General features: G+C 32.7%; 1 protein-coding gene across 1 annotated transcript; it reads left to right on the top strand.

Moving 5' to 3' along the window:
• The first annotated feature begins 7,394 nt into the window (after positions 1-7,394).
• On the top strand, positions 7,395-14,362 carry LOC108986490 (vesicle-associated membrane protein 714-like). The gene is made up of 5 exons (XM_018959118.2): positions 7,395-7,709; positions 9,294-9,484; positions 10,736-10,899; positions 12,478-12,601; positions 13,850-14,362. The coding sequence occupies exons 1-4, from the start codon at positions 7,493-7,495 to the stop codon at positions 12,566-12,568; spliced, it is 663 nt and encodes a 220-aa protein (XP_018814663.1). The 5' UTR covers positions 7,395-7,492; the 3' UTR covers positions 12,569-12,601; positions 13,850-14,362.
• The last annotated feature ends 665 nt before the right edge of the window (positions 14,363-15,027 follow it).

The raw sequence follows: 15,027 nt of genomic DNA, 5'->3' as shown, positions 1-15,027 counted from the left end.
ATTTCACTACAATTTGAGAGGTAATTTACTAAAAATCTCATTCGTCCGCACGCAATCCCCCCAATGGGGACTATACCTAGCAGTGTTCTAACTGAAATAGTTGGGGCAAAATAGAATGTATTAAGCAAACAGTTTCATTTCGCGCTAGCCCGTGTATAATAAGTTTTACAGAAATGCTACATCCAACCGATATATATAACCTTTATGTAATCGGCTGACAATTGGGTCCCACTTCAGCCCTTCCTTCCTTTTGTTTCTCTCTCACCCCTTTTCCTTTTCCTTCTGTCACTGAGAAGCTTAAAAACTTGATCAATATTTATTGGTAATTCCACGAGGTTCGCAGCCTCTCTACCTCTCCGTCAGTCCGTCTCTCTCTCTCTCTCTCTCTCTCTCTCTCTCACAATCTCTGGTCAAGTCCTTCATATTCACACTGCGCCACCTTCATCTCTATCTTCATTTGACTCTTTATAACCACAGTAACCACCGATTTCACTATCATTTAGCAACCTATTTCAAAATTCTCAAAATTTTTCTTGGAATAGAAACAAAATTTCCTCAAGTTTCAGCAACCTGCATCTCTCTCTTGATTTTTTCCCTTCCACTGCCACCACCAGCCAGCCTCAAGCATGGCAGGCCATCACTCACAAAAGACCCAACTTCGCTGCTAACCTCCATCACAGTGAAATTCAAGTAAAAAAACTTATTTTTTTAACAATAATCAATCACCCAGCAAAAGAAATCACACTAACACCATAACTCCATCAACATAATTAAATTAGCATACAAATCCCTATAAATATTCTAATTTCTAAAACATAGTAAACCATACAATCTCCAAATTATCCAAAAAAAAAAACAAATTAAAACTATATTTGAAAAAAAAAATCCTCAATGGGGAACTCAATCTAGAGGGATTTCGACATCACCATCAATGATCTCCTGCTGCAAGTCCTTGGGGTCTTTCCCGTCGACTGTACAACCAACGAACATGCACATACTGAGGATCTCCTTGACAGTCCCAGAGAGGTCCTTGGCCATGGACCTGTGTCACATGACCTTCGCGATCTCGATGCCTTGATATTCTTCATCTTCTTACGGTGGCGCTCGAGCTCCTTAAGGGCCTTGATAACGAGGGCGGCAACGGAGGGGACAATGGAGACCTTGGCCTAAAGGTTCTGGATGGTGAGCTTGACCGTGACGCAGAGGCCCTTCGAGTCCTTGGCGGTCTCCTTGACTATGAGTGAACGAAAAAAATAGATAGAATGAGAGAGAGAGAACGAAATAAGAAAGTGAAAAAAAAATAATTTTTATGCAACCGGTTACGCGGGGTTTCCCCCAGCCGGTTGCAAGTAGACTTTTTGTAAGTTTTAATAAAAATGGATATGTAAAAATAAATTTATAAATTGACGTGATTTGATTTTATATATTAAATTATATAATTATTTTTATTATAAAATAGATCTAATTTATTATATAAAATCATATCAATTTCTGAATTTAATTTTATAAAATTTCTTTATGCGGGTAACACTTCTCGTATAATAATACACTAGTTGCACAGGGCGCCTACTCACTCGTTGATTTTTTTTTTTTTATAGGCAACCGATCTTTAAACAAGATTTTGACTAATTTACTAGTTAATTGAAAAAAAAAATCAAAAAATCCTTTTAACTCATTTAGGACTGCTAAAAAAATAAATAAAATAATAACTCTTTTTATGACTAATTTTCATGAACATAATATTCCAGAGGCAGCTTGTTTAGAATAAAATAATCAACTATTTGAAGGTTTACTTACAATTTGTCCGATTCAAAAACTTTTTTGTTTTCTCAAAATTTTGTAAAAGCAAGAATCTCTGCTTGTGCTTCAAAAGACCCATTTGCCCCAACCACAACAATAGGTGTCAAGATATAAATATAAATAATAAAATTTACTTCTTTCTATCATCTTAACTTTTTTTTAAACAAGTGTTGATTTTTAACCATGAAAATTGCTGTTTCGGCCCAAAACTGAAACCAACCAACCGAATTTTTTATGCTCCCAAAACCGACTGAGCCAGTCGATGGATAGGAAGGAAACCAGCCGGACCGGTTTAGCAATTTAGAGATCGGTTTGGAGTCTTTTTAGGCCTTCTTTTGGGCTTTTTTTTTTACCCTATTTCTGGATCATTTTGGGCCTTTTTGGATTATTTTAAAATTCTAATTTGTTGTAGTGAGTTTTTATAGCCCCTTTTAAATATTTAAGTTTTATTTTAATTTTAATGGCATTTGTAAGTGATAATTAAGTGTTGATATTTAGAGAAAAACAGCATGCAATGCTAAGTTTTAAATTGATATCTTGAATTGATCATTATGCAAGAATCTAATTTTGTTTCATAAGGGTTACCTTATGCTATAGGGCCATAGGGGTGTGCAATCAGACCAGTTTTTTTTTTTTTTTGGTACGGTCCAGAATCCAGAAATTCGAGTATATCCGTCTGGACTACATCTGGGTGGGTGAGATAAATTCGGATCCGATTTAAAAAAAAAAAAAAAAACTAATTTGGAATATAAAACGACGTTGTTTCTCACCTCAGAAGTTAAGAGTTGAATATTCTTCTTCCAAGTTCTAATATATAAGCATATTCGATACTACTCATGCACGACCGGAGCACGCGCTTAGATATTGACACTATGCAGCACAATCGTCTTAACCGTTAAACCTAGTCCAAACCCAAAGAAAACACCCCACTCCAGACCTTCACCTATCATTGCCTTTCCTTCCTTCGCCAATGCCAATATTTGGTTCCAACACATTAGTGCTTTTTATAGAGCATTCTCTTGCATAGGCATTTAAGAATGTTCATTCAGGCTGAGAAAATTTTGAGTTACAGTTACGGTCTTCGGCCCGAGTCAAATCCAAATCGAAACCCGCATTTCAAAACTAGAACCTATCTGGTCTGGGACGGGTATGAAACTCGGGTTCAGGATTTAAAATCCAGAAATCAGCCTTAAGTAAAAAAATATTGGACTTTTTTTTTTTAGTTAAAAAAGTAATTAGTTGTTTCTAGTTTTATTTATTTTTGACATAAAATTGAGTTTTTCATTTTAATATATTTTTATTATTATAGTCAATGTTCAATACATTAGTATTATGGTTTTGAACATGACATTTTGAAAAAAACTTTGATAAAATATAGGCTTTTATAAAACAAAAAAATTAAGCTTTTCATCAACATTTTTCTTGAAAAAATTGTAATAAAATATAGGCTTTTAAATAAAAATAAATATGCTTTTCAACATTATTTTTTTCTTAAAAAAAATTTAATAACATATAGGCTTTTGAAAACAAAACCTGGGTACAGCCCGGATCCAGATTTTTGGTTTTCAAAAATCTACTTTCATTTAGGTTTCGAGTTCCAGTAGGGGGTCATAATCCGGGTTAATCCAGTCCAGGTTTTGACTCGGGTTTAAAACCCGAGTTCCGAGCAAGTATTCCTAGGTGAACAGTCCTATTGACACCTCGCATCTCTTTCTTTTTTTTTCCTTTAGATAATAAGCTATAATTGCATTCTCTTACTCTTGCTCACTTAAATCTTAACTTGCCTTCCTTGTTCAAAACCACCTTCTTTCCATAAGTGATCTCAAGAATTAAGGTGCTACCATTTGTGGTGTTCCTACCTAATGTGGATGCAGTTCCTAGCAACAATGACACTACGTACAAAAAATTAAAAACATTATTACCACACAAAACTAGGGGTGCTACCCGCACCATATGGTGCGATGTAGCCCCCCCGGCCCCGCATTCTAGGGTCGAGGTACCCCGCCCCGCATGCTGAGGGGTGGGGCAGACTCTCAATTCACCTCGCCCTCCGCTCACTTCAATAATAGACAACAGTCTATTAGGTCTAAAAATTATTCATGGGTCCAAAAGTGATCAAAAATACATTTTTGGACCCAAATTATAAATTTAAATTTGTAAATGTGACTATAATTTAAAAAGTATGTAGTTTTTGTAAAAATTATGTAATTTTTAAATTTACTAGTGTATATTTTGTTAGGGCTGAGCACCGACAGTTTCGGAGTCGGAGGGCCCAACCTCCGACTCCGATTCCGACAAAGTCGGAGGTCGAATCCGACCTTCGACTCCAACTCTGACATGTAGAGAATCCAACTCCGATCCGACTCCGACTTGTCAGAGTGGAGTCGGATCGGAGTCGGATTTTTTTACTTTTTTTTTTTTTTTTTAACTTCATATTTGACCCACTTTAAAAAAAAAAAAATTGTGGGCTTTCAAATTTCAATTTTCTCAAAATTACAATCCAAACTTATTAAACTTTTGATTATAATAAAAAATACAACTAAATAAAATAAGTAACATACTAACATACATTCAAAAAATAAAAAGAAAGTCATATTTTTACATGTACTCCCATCGTCCATGATTCCATATCCACATCCAACTAATCACTACAATAAACAAAGGCACCGTATACGAAATGAAGATTAAAAAAAAAGTACCGTATAGTTACTATAGTATACTATTATAATTACTATGAATCTATTTTTAATTATATTATATATATATATATGATATATATTATTATATATGAATATTAAAAAAAATGGCACCGTATATGAAATGAAGATTCAAAAAATAGTATTACTATTTTATATATAATATAGTATTAATATATTATACTATTAGTCTATTACTATATCTTATAGTATAATTACTAATACTATAGTATCATACTATTAGTATGTTAGTGATTTAATATTATATATATTAAATCTCTAATCTCTTATACTTGATATATATATTAATATATATAAATATTAGTAATACACTAATAGTATTAGTATTAGTTATACTAGTAGTGATATTAGTTATACTAATAGTTATATTAGTATTAGTTACTATTAATACTATATTATACTAATAGTGATATTAATACTATATATAGTTATTAGTTACTATTAATACTATATTATACTAATAGTGATATTAATACTATATATAGTTATAATGATTAGTATAACTACATTAGCTTTAGTTATAGTGATTTAGCATAACTATATTAGTATAAGTTATAGTGAATTAGTGATTTAGTATAGGTATAATACTATAAGTTATAACTATAGTCTATAATAGTATTAGTATAAATATTAGTATTAGTTAAAGTGGATTACTAATAGTATTAGTATTAGACCATAAATCTAATTAATATACTAATGTATATTAGTATTACTAATATATTTATCAAAAGGATTATGTTGAGAATTTATTAAGTCAAAAAATATAATTAATAAAAGATATTGTTATATAAAATTTATATGAATAATACTTTAGTTATTATACATTAGTATTATATGTTATTCTAAATTTATAGATTAATGTTTATCCATTAATATTACATGTTGATGTTATTATGCATCTTAGTGTTTATAGTATATTATATATACAGTAGTATTATATGTTATTATATTTATACATTAGTAATTTAGTGTTACAACTTACATATAACATGGTAGTAATATTGTAAATTTGTAATAGTATGATATTTACATATAGTCATATACTAAACTATTATTCATTATTAGTCAATTTAGTTTCTATATTATAGTATAAATATATTATTTAACTAGTATATTATTGAGTTTAACTAACTATATAAAATATAGTTGTATAAAACTTAAATGATTAATATATAAAAAAACACATATATTTTTATAAAATATGTATAAAATCGGAGGTGGAGTCGGAGGACCAAGTCGGAGGCGGATTAGAGCAAAGTCGGAGTCGATTCTTCAATGACTCCGACTCCGACTTCCAATAGGGAAAAAACTCTGACTCCGACTCCGACTCCGACTTGTCGGAGTCGGTGCGGACCCTGAGCGGAGTCGGATTCGGAGTCGAATTGTTGGATTTTTGCTCAGCCCTATATTTTGTGTAAGTTTTAGTATAGTAGGATGACTCTTTTATAGATTGCTTTCACAATAAAATCTCACACTTAAGTAATGCGAAACTCTTGTATTATTTTGACAATTTATAAAAGGGTTATCCTACTACACTACAACTTACACAAAATATTAAATAAAAGTTTTATTTAATACATATTACTATATTTATATATAGTACAAATAATAAATATTTATAAATATGTATAGTATAAATATATATTTATATAATAAAATATATAAGTGCATGGCGGGGGAAATCAGTGGTGGAACTAGGAATTTGTTGTAAGGGGGCCGAGCAAAGCTAAAACTATAATAAAATATATTTTATTATATTTCTGAGTCAAAATAATTTATAAGATCAAAATAATTTTGTAAAATGGACCAACATAATTTTTTAGAGAGAGGACCAGCACAATATGAGATTAATATAATACTATTAAATCAAAAAAAATTAATATATATTTTTTTTCAAACTTTGGGGCCCCCTACCCCTTAATAGGTCCGCCATTGGGGGAAATGCGAAGCGGGGTAGCGAGGAGTGAGGCCTCGCTACCCACCCTTACACAAAAAAACTAAAATCCTAAGTAGAGGAGAGAACAAACAGGGGAAAATGGGTTATATAGTAGAAGAAAGGGAACCAGAAGGAGTCCTCGAATGGCAACAAATAAAGGAAGCCTTGCTTGGATAATGAAAACGTTTCATCTCATCTCATCTCATCTATATAATTTTTCTAAATTTTTACACAAAATATAATAGACAATTCAATTTTTTTAAATCTCAAAATAATAATATTTTAACAAGATTTTATTCAACTTTCATCTAAAACCATCTCATTTCATCTCACTATCCAAACCACACCTTAGGCCTCCTCATTTGAATGGTGAGATGATCTGTAAATAATAGTGAAATTGTTTGTAAATAGTAGTGAATTATGGAGTTTTAGGAAATGAGAAAGAAAAAATTGAATGAAAATATTATAAAGTTAAAATACTGTTAGAATATAATTTTTTTAATATTATTTTTATTTAAGAATTTAAAAAAATTGAATTATTTTTTTTATTTTAGAAGATATCATCCATTGGCATAGTTTAATTTAGAAGATAAATTTTAAAATCTCAAATGTCAAATTATGATATGTTGATGATGTGTGGTGTAAAGACTTTCAAATAACACTACATCTATTAATAATAAATAATAAAAATTTTAAATCGATATCATATTGAAAAAATTAAAAAAAAAATCTGATTAAATATCGTTAAATAAATAGCCTTTCTCATCATTTAAATATATAAATTGAAGGAAGTTTGGTTTTACAAAATACAAGGAAAGGCAAAACAAAAGAACAAAAATGAAAAAACTAGCAAGCAGCAACAAGGAAGTCAGTCGCACGTGCATCCCATGCAGTCCTGGTCAACCAATTCAGTACACCTTGGACTATCCGGTACAATCAGACTTTGTTCGTTAGCTCCCGCCTCTACCTTCGAAGCTCTTTTTTTCTCTCTTCTTTTGGAGAGATCGTTCTCTGATTCTCCTGGAGATCAGAGACAGTGATGGCGATTCTGTATGCGGTGGTGGCTCGGGGGACGGTGGTGCTGGCGGAGTTTAGCGCCGTGACGGGGAACCCAGGGGCGGTGGCGAGGCGGATCCTCGAGAAGATTCCGTCTCAGGCCGATTCCAGGCTCTGCTTCTCTCAGGAAACCTACATCTTCCACATACTTCGATCCGATGGCCTCACCTTCCTCTGCATGGCCAACAACACCTTCGGCAGTGCGTATTCCTTTTTCTTTTCTTTATTTTTTGCCACTCTCTCCACTATTCCTTTCTCGCCAATCGCTATCCCCATGTTTTGGTGCTGTTAACAGCCTGGCTTCTCGGGGAGGGCTTAAGGGATTATCGATTTTCGCTCTGAAAATTTCTGTTTTAAGATTTGAGGTTGTCAGGTTGATAAGACTTGGCTTATGTAATCTAATCTTATGTCGGTCAGTTGATTAGACTCGACTTATGTCATCTAATCTTTATGTGGGTCAGTTGATAGACTTGACTTTTGTATATGTGATATGGAGTCAGAACAGTTAAAAATAGGCTGCGGCTTGAATCAGTACGACTTAGGTACGGGGTTTGAGCTTCAGTTCAATGTTTTGATTTGAGTTTTATGAGTTGGTTCAAAAAATGATCTGATAATAATGAATCTAATTGATGTTTCAATTTTGCTATTGTTTATATATATCTCGATTGAGCAAAACTGATAACAGATCATTTGATTAAATTCTGAGGAACTGGGAAAAACAATGCAGACTACGAGTTGTTATGGCAGTTTCACTCTTAGGGGGATGATAGCATGCTCAATGCCATCAAATGATGGTACAGGAGTAGCCAGTTTATCTTTCATCACTTTTTGATTCAGAACTACCTGTAATAGGTTACATTTTTTCATTTTTTTAGGCCAACTTTTTAGCAATCAAAGATTGAGTTAGCTAAATTCTGTGTATCAATGATGTGATTTTCAAGTTGGTAGTTAGAAGTTCTGTGACTATCACAAAAGCTTTTGTCTTGGTACTGAATGGCGAACTTCTGCAGTGCCTGTTGTACCATGTTGTTATTCTGGTCAGCTCAGCAGACATTTCATCTGGAGAACCTTATTGTATTCTTCTCATGATATAAATGGTTGAGTTGTGAAAGGAGTACATAGAATTTGATTGCTCTCACTTTATGTAATGAGGAAATGAACAATGATAAAGGCAGGCATACATGTCTATTGAAAAGAGTATGATTCACTATGAACTAACTAAGAAAAAACCTATCCACCATTTTTAGATTTGAAGAATTCCTTTTAGGGTTTGGCAGAAAGGTGAGAAAGAAAAGATAAGAGAAAAGAGGGCAGAGAACAATCTAACTCTGCTTCATCAAACTTTCGGCATATATATATGTCTATGTTTTACAATTAAAGGATTTGAATTCCATTCTTTAATAATACTAAGACTTAACAAGCCATAAATATCCTAACACCAGTTTTTTGTCGAACTTATATGACGTGTAAAACTCACTCAATCTATACTATTGTTTGACCTTATGCATCCCATTCTTCCGCCCAACATCCAGGTCTGTATGAACTCACCTCTGTTAAAATATCTTGTAAACTACTCAATATTGGATGGAGTTTTTCTTGTGTGTCATGATCTATAAGTTGTTTGGAAAATCCATTTTGTTTTTATGAATTTCCTCGATTATTTTTCTATTTAATATCTTTCATGGACTGTTTTTACCCTCCCCCCTCCTCATTGTGTTTCCTTCTCTTCTTTTTGCGTTTCTGTTCTTGACCCTCTGTTTGTGGTTGCTTGTGCCTTGGTCCAGGGAGGATCCCTTTTTCTTACTTGGAGGATATTCACATGAGATTCATGAAAAACTATGGCAGAGTGGCCAACTATGCACCTGCTTATGCAATGAATGATGAGTTCTCAAGAGTCTTGCATCGGCAAATGGAATTTTTCTCTAGTAATCCTAGTGCAGATACTCTTAACCGTGTAAGAGGTGAAGTTAGTGAGGCAAGTACCTTGTTTTTTTTTGCGCATAAATTTGCTTCCTGTTTCTTCATTCTTATTTATGTATACCTCTAACAATGCAAAGATAGTTGCTTTTAATGATTTTAAATTACAGCAATTTCCCAGGTCATATACACTTCAATTTTGGGTTCAATCTTAATCATTTATAGTTAGCTATTTCAGTTTGTGCCTATTAGCAATTGAAAATAAGGCATTGTCATTGTTAGAGCATCTGGTCAAATTGTGTGTACAAATTTATATTTTTTCCTCTCATGAAGGTGGGTCATGTGGGTTGTTGCATCTAGGCCCCTTTTGGATTCAGAAAGTGTTTCATTTCATCTCATCTCATCACTACAACTTTCTCAAATTCTCATATAAAATATAATAAATAATTCATCTTTTTCAAATCCCAAAAAAATAATAATTTTAAAAAATAATATTCTAACAATATTTTTTTCAACTTTCATCTTTCATCTAAAACCATCTCATCTTATCTCTGAATCCAAACCAGCCCTAAGTAAGTCTCTTTCTCTCTTTTGCCCGAGGGCCAAAGTGTCTATCATTTTCTTTTGTTTATTTTTTGAGATCATTTTTGGACCTCTAAGGTGGGGTTTAGATAGTGAGATGAGATGAGATGGTTTTAAATGAAGTTTAAAGTTGAATAAAATATTGTTAGAATATTTTTTTTTTTAATATTATCATTGTTTTGGAATTTTAAAAAAATGAATTATTTATTGTATTTTTTGTGGAAATTTGTGAAAATTGTAATGATGAGATAAGATGATTTTACCAATTTAACATGAGATGAGATGGTTTTAGATGAAAGTTGAATGAAATATTGTTAGAATCTTTTTTTTAATATTATTATTGTTTTGGAATTTGAAAAAATTGAATTGTTTATTGTATTTTATGTGGGAATTTGTGAAAATTGTAATGATGAGATGAGATGGGTTGAGATGATTTTGGTATCCAAACTAAGCCTAATAGTTACATTGTAACTCTTAAACTTAACATGTGAAGATTAGAAAAAAAAACTTTTTTAGATTGAAACTTCCAGAAAATTTCATATCTGTCCTCTTCGCTGTGATCTGAAATTTGTCATGGATAAATCTGGCGTTACAATTTCTTCCCTTATTTTTATATGCTATCTATACTTTTTTTTTTGTTCTCTTCTTGTCAGTCTTTTATTATAGTTGTAGTCATAGCATTTTTTTTTTTTTTTTGTGCTTACAAGCTCCAAAACGTGGTATCCAGATTCGTACTATCATGGTGGAAAACATAGAGAAGATACTGGAGAGAGGTGACCGGATTGAACTTCTTGTTGACAAAACTTCAACAATACAAGATGGTGCATTTCACTTCAAGAAACAGTCCAAGCGCCTCCGTCAAGCTATTTGTATGAAAAATGCTAAGCTCGTGTGCGTTTCCTTTATCCCCTTGTGACTTTGGCATATACTAATGTTCAGTTAACAACTAGTTAGTAAAGATCAAATCATCCGAGTCCAGAAAGTAGAAATGTAGACAAACCAACTGCATTTTTTTTCTGTGCTTATATCTGCCTCATTTTAAGAGATTCGGCTTGTATGTGCCTCATGACAATTTATTCCATTTTTGCTCTATTTTTCTCAACATTCCTGGGAGTTGGGTGTTCTTTTACGACAGAACTCTCTGTATTTATGTAAGAATATAGTAACAGGATGATTTACTGAACCTATCATAACTAATCATTGTCAAATCTACAAAACTTTGCTGCAACTTTGAGGTAGAATTTGCAAAATTGCTAAATAGAAGAGGCCTGTGTTATGGCATATATTCTTGGGCAATGAAGTAACATGACTATGAGTTGAGATCTGTTAAAATGAGGAATTGGGACTTGAGATGAGCTGCCAAAAAATGGCAATGGATCTTGTTAGGGATGCATTGAAGGGAAATTCATTTTAGTACACAATGTGTTTCTTTCAGGGGCAGCCTCCATGACACCCCACCCCATGTTAAAAAAAGGTGAAAAATTAGAGTTTAGGTTTTGTGGAAAAGTGCATTGCCTATAATGAAAGTAAACATAGAGGAGAACATTGATATAGCTGGCTTCAGGCTGTTGAATTGCATGGGATCTAGATCTTTAATTTTGATGTCATTCAGTACTTTCTATGTTTTTTTTTTTTTTTTTTTGGTGATGGCATATAGTGCTTTGAGTTTTAGAGACCAATCTTTGTTTTCTAGTTAGAGCTATTTTTGGACCTTTAATATTGGGTTCTTATTTTGCAAGGATTATGGAATGTTACCATGAACTTAAGAACTGTATAGTGGCTTTTTCAAATAATATCTGGGGATGTTTGGTAATGTTTCTCATCTTATCTCATCTCCTTCTCAAACATCAGACACGATCTTTTTCAAACTAATCATTACAACTTTTTCAAACTAATCATTGCAACTTTTTCAAACTTTCAAACAAAATACAAAAAAGAATTCAACTTTTTCAAATCCCAAAACAAATATAATATTAAAATATTATATTCTAACTTTATAATATTTTTATTCAACTTTTTCTCTCTCATTTTCCAAAACCCCATTAAACATTATAACTCAAACCATTTTACTATTATTTACAAACTATTTCACTACTATTCGCAGATTTCTCATCTCATCTCATTTCCCAAACATCCCTTGAGAGTTTGGACATGACACAAAATGTTATGGTATGTGTTAAAACCACATACCTAATTAACTGTTTACTCTGCTATCATCAGGAAGAGGTTTTCTGTTTCTGTTTTATCATGACTTATCAGCTTCTTTATACTGAAAGAATATTTATCAAAAAAAGGTTTGCTTTATAGAATGAAGAACTTGATTCTATTTATTAATTGTAGGCATTAAGTTGGATTATAACCATAGAATGGAACTGTTGATAGTCCTCGTACATATTAATAGTTTTTGCTGTTAATAGCCTTCGGGCATTATGGTTTTCATCCATATAATGTTTCTCTTATTCGTGACAGGGCACTATTGACATTCTTGATTGTTGTATTGCTGTACATAATAATTGCTGCTTGCTGTGGAGGCATCACTCTACCTTCTTGCAGATCTTGATTTCCATTCTTGCTGTGTCTAAATTCAGCTGAGGTATGTCATGAATGGATTTTTAAATGATGTCTGTTTGTTTCTTGTTAGAGAGGCTCTGAAGGCTTCATGGTCCACGTTTTTTTAGGGTATTTAGAAATATGGCATCCTGGTCTCTGTAAGCTCCCAAAATTATCCTTTAACTTCTAGCTGTTGATGCACTTGATGTTGGAACTAATGTTTATATTTGGAAGCATTTTGAGTGCTGTTGGATTGTTATGCTTAATCTTTTTTTTTTTCGAAGTTTACGAATCTACAAGTTAATTTATTATTTAGTACAAAGTGTTGATCTGTTCGTTCACACTATCCTATCAATTATCTGATTTTGTTTAATTTCATGTTCATTGTCGATTTCTCATTCTATTAATTTTTTTTTTCATTTATGAAACGGGTATATTATACCATTGCCTCAATAAGCCCAATCAGGGATTAGTACCACAAAGCTGCTTTGCCATTGCTTTCCTGCTTCTATCCTTTATGTTTGTGTATTTTCTTAAAAAAAGTCCTTGGATGTTGAGTTAAATACATGTGAGATAATGCTTATGAATTATATGATAAGAGAACAGGGTGGCCTGAAGTCAGATTCTGCCTGGACTAGGCTGTAGTTTAAGCGAGGTAGGATTTCAAGGCAGGAGTAGCACAAAAGAACTATAAATATGTTGGTGGAGGAAGCTCTCCCCCCTTCATTTTTTAGGCCACCATTATGTGTTTTTACACATATATATAAATTCACTAAACATTTTTAGTATTTTGGATAAGATTGTAAATTATAGATGGAGGAGATATAATCCAATGGTAGACTTGACAAAGTATTAATTTGTTGAATTTTAATAAGAAAAAATAACATCGCCAAGAGTTACACCAGGGGCAACATGAATCCAACCATCTAATCTTTTTCTCTTTTTAATTTAGTTGCATTTCTAATTGAGTGAATCATGAGATGGCATCAAATTTGAAACTTGCCATCCTCATTTGACGGCGGAAAATCTGGTCAGAAATTAGATTTCAAAATTCTAATCTCCATGCCATTTGAACTGATTTCCTTGGCAAAAATATATAACCAAGGTAATTTAAACTGGGGGAAAAAAAAGAAACTGTCATAGTAATGCCATTCACGGACTTAAAATCATAGTAATGTCATTCACAGACTTAAAATGTTTTCTGTGGATGACATTTCTTTTTTCTTGGAGGAACATTTGGAGGAGTAAGCCTGTAAAGTGCCTCTAAAAGCTGCTTTCTTTGTATGGACAGCTTCCTTGGAGAAGATCCTGACCATGGGCAACCTATTGGAAATTCTGGATCATCATGATTGACCAGCACTGCATGTGTAGAAAAAGTGGTGATACCGTGAATCATGAGCTACTTTATTGTGAGATTGCCAGGCCTTGTGGGATGATTTCTTCAGCAGAGTTGTGTTAGCATGGGTTCCTGGGAGAGTGGCTGATCTTCTTGGTAGATGAGTCTTTATGGCATCCTACAAATTGCCACAATATGGAAGATGGTTCCCATATGCCTTCTGTGGTGCATTTGAAGTGGAAGAAATTATCAGAACTTTGAAAATAAGGAACGTTATTAGAAGTCTCTTTTTCAATACATTATTTCTCTTGGCAATATCTATAGATTTTAATGAGCTCAGTTTTGATGATTTCCTGGTATCAATTTCTTCTTCCTAGCTAGCAGTCTTCTCTGCTTCATTTCCCTTGTACTTGGGTTAAAGCCTATTCCTCTATTGATATTAATAAATTTTGTACTTATTAAAAATCATATCATCTGTGTTCTGGTCTGAGTTTATTAGAACACGTCTGAGCCTTGTAATCTTTGCATGACTTGATGTTTGTAATCAAATAACCCATCAAATAGCCAAAATTATAAAGTCTGCATGCTTTTTATTTCTATCTGAGCTTCTATACTTGCTTATAGTTTGATCTGAGAAACGCCCGAAAATATGAGAATAACTGCACATCACAACATCTGAGCATTGACTTATTGAGAATTCCAAAATCTTGACTTGTGGTGGGCTGTTTGCTCCAAGACTATAAATGCTTCTTTTTTTTCTCCTAGCACTTGAGTAGAGCATGAGAAGCTTGAAAAATGGAGGTTATAAATATTGATGATACCAATTCAGTGTAAATTATCTCTGCAGTTTTCTCCATCAGAAACAATTCACTTCAGAACTTCCTTTAATCCTGTTGGAGTTTCTTTGAGTTGGTCTATAGCATGCTGCATGCATATCTTTGCATAACAGAGTCAGGCTATCAAAGCCGGAGGTTCATAGTTTTTCTTCCTCTTTTTCCCCCTTCAAAGCCGGATGTGGTGTATCATAAGATGTGGCTGAGCTTTGAGTGTAATGTTTCTTGTTTGATGTTGATTTGTTAGTAGGAAACTCAAGTACATAAATAACAATTTAGAAAATGAATTTCTTAATATCA

This window comes from Juglans regia, chromosome 5 (assembly GCF_001411555.2).
Source record: "Juglans regia cultivar Chandler chromosome 5, Walnut 2.0, whole genome shotgun sequence".
NCBI classification, from domain to species: domain Eukaryota; kingdom Viridiplantae; phylum Streptophyta; class Magnoliopsida; order Fagales; family Juglandaceae; genus Juglans; species Juglans regia.
The sequence above is the reverse complement of the archived record's forward strand: the minus strand, read 5'-3'. Positions and strand labels throughout refer to the sequence as shown.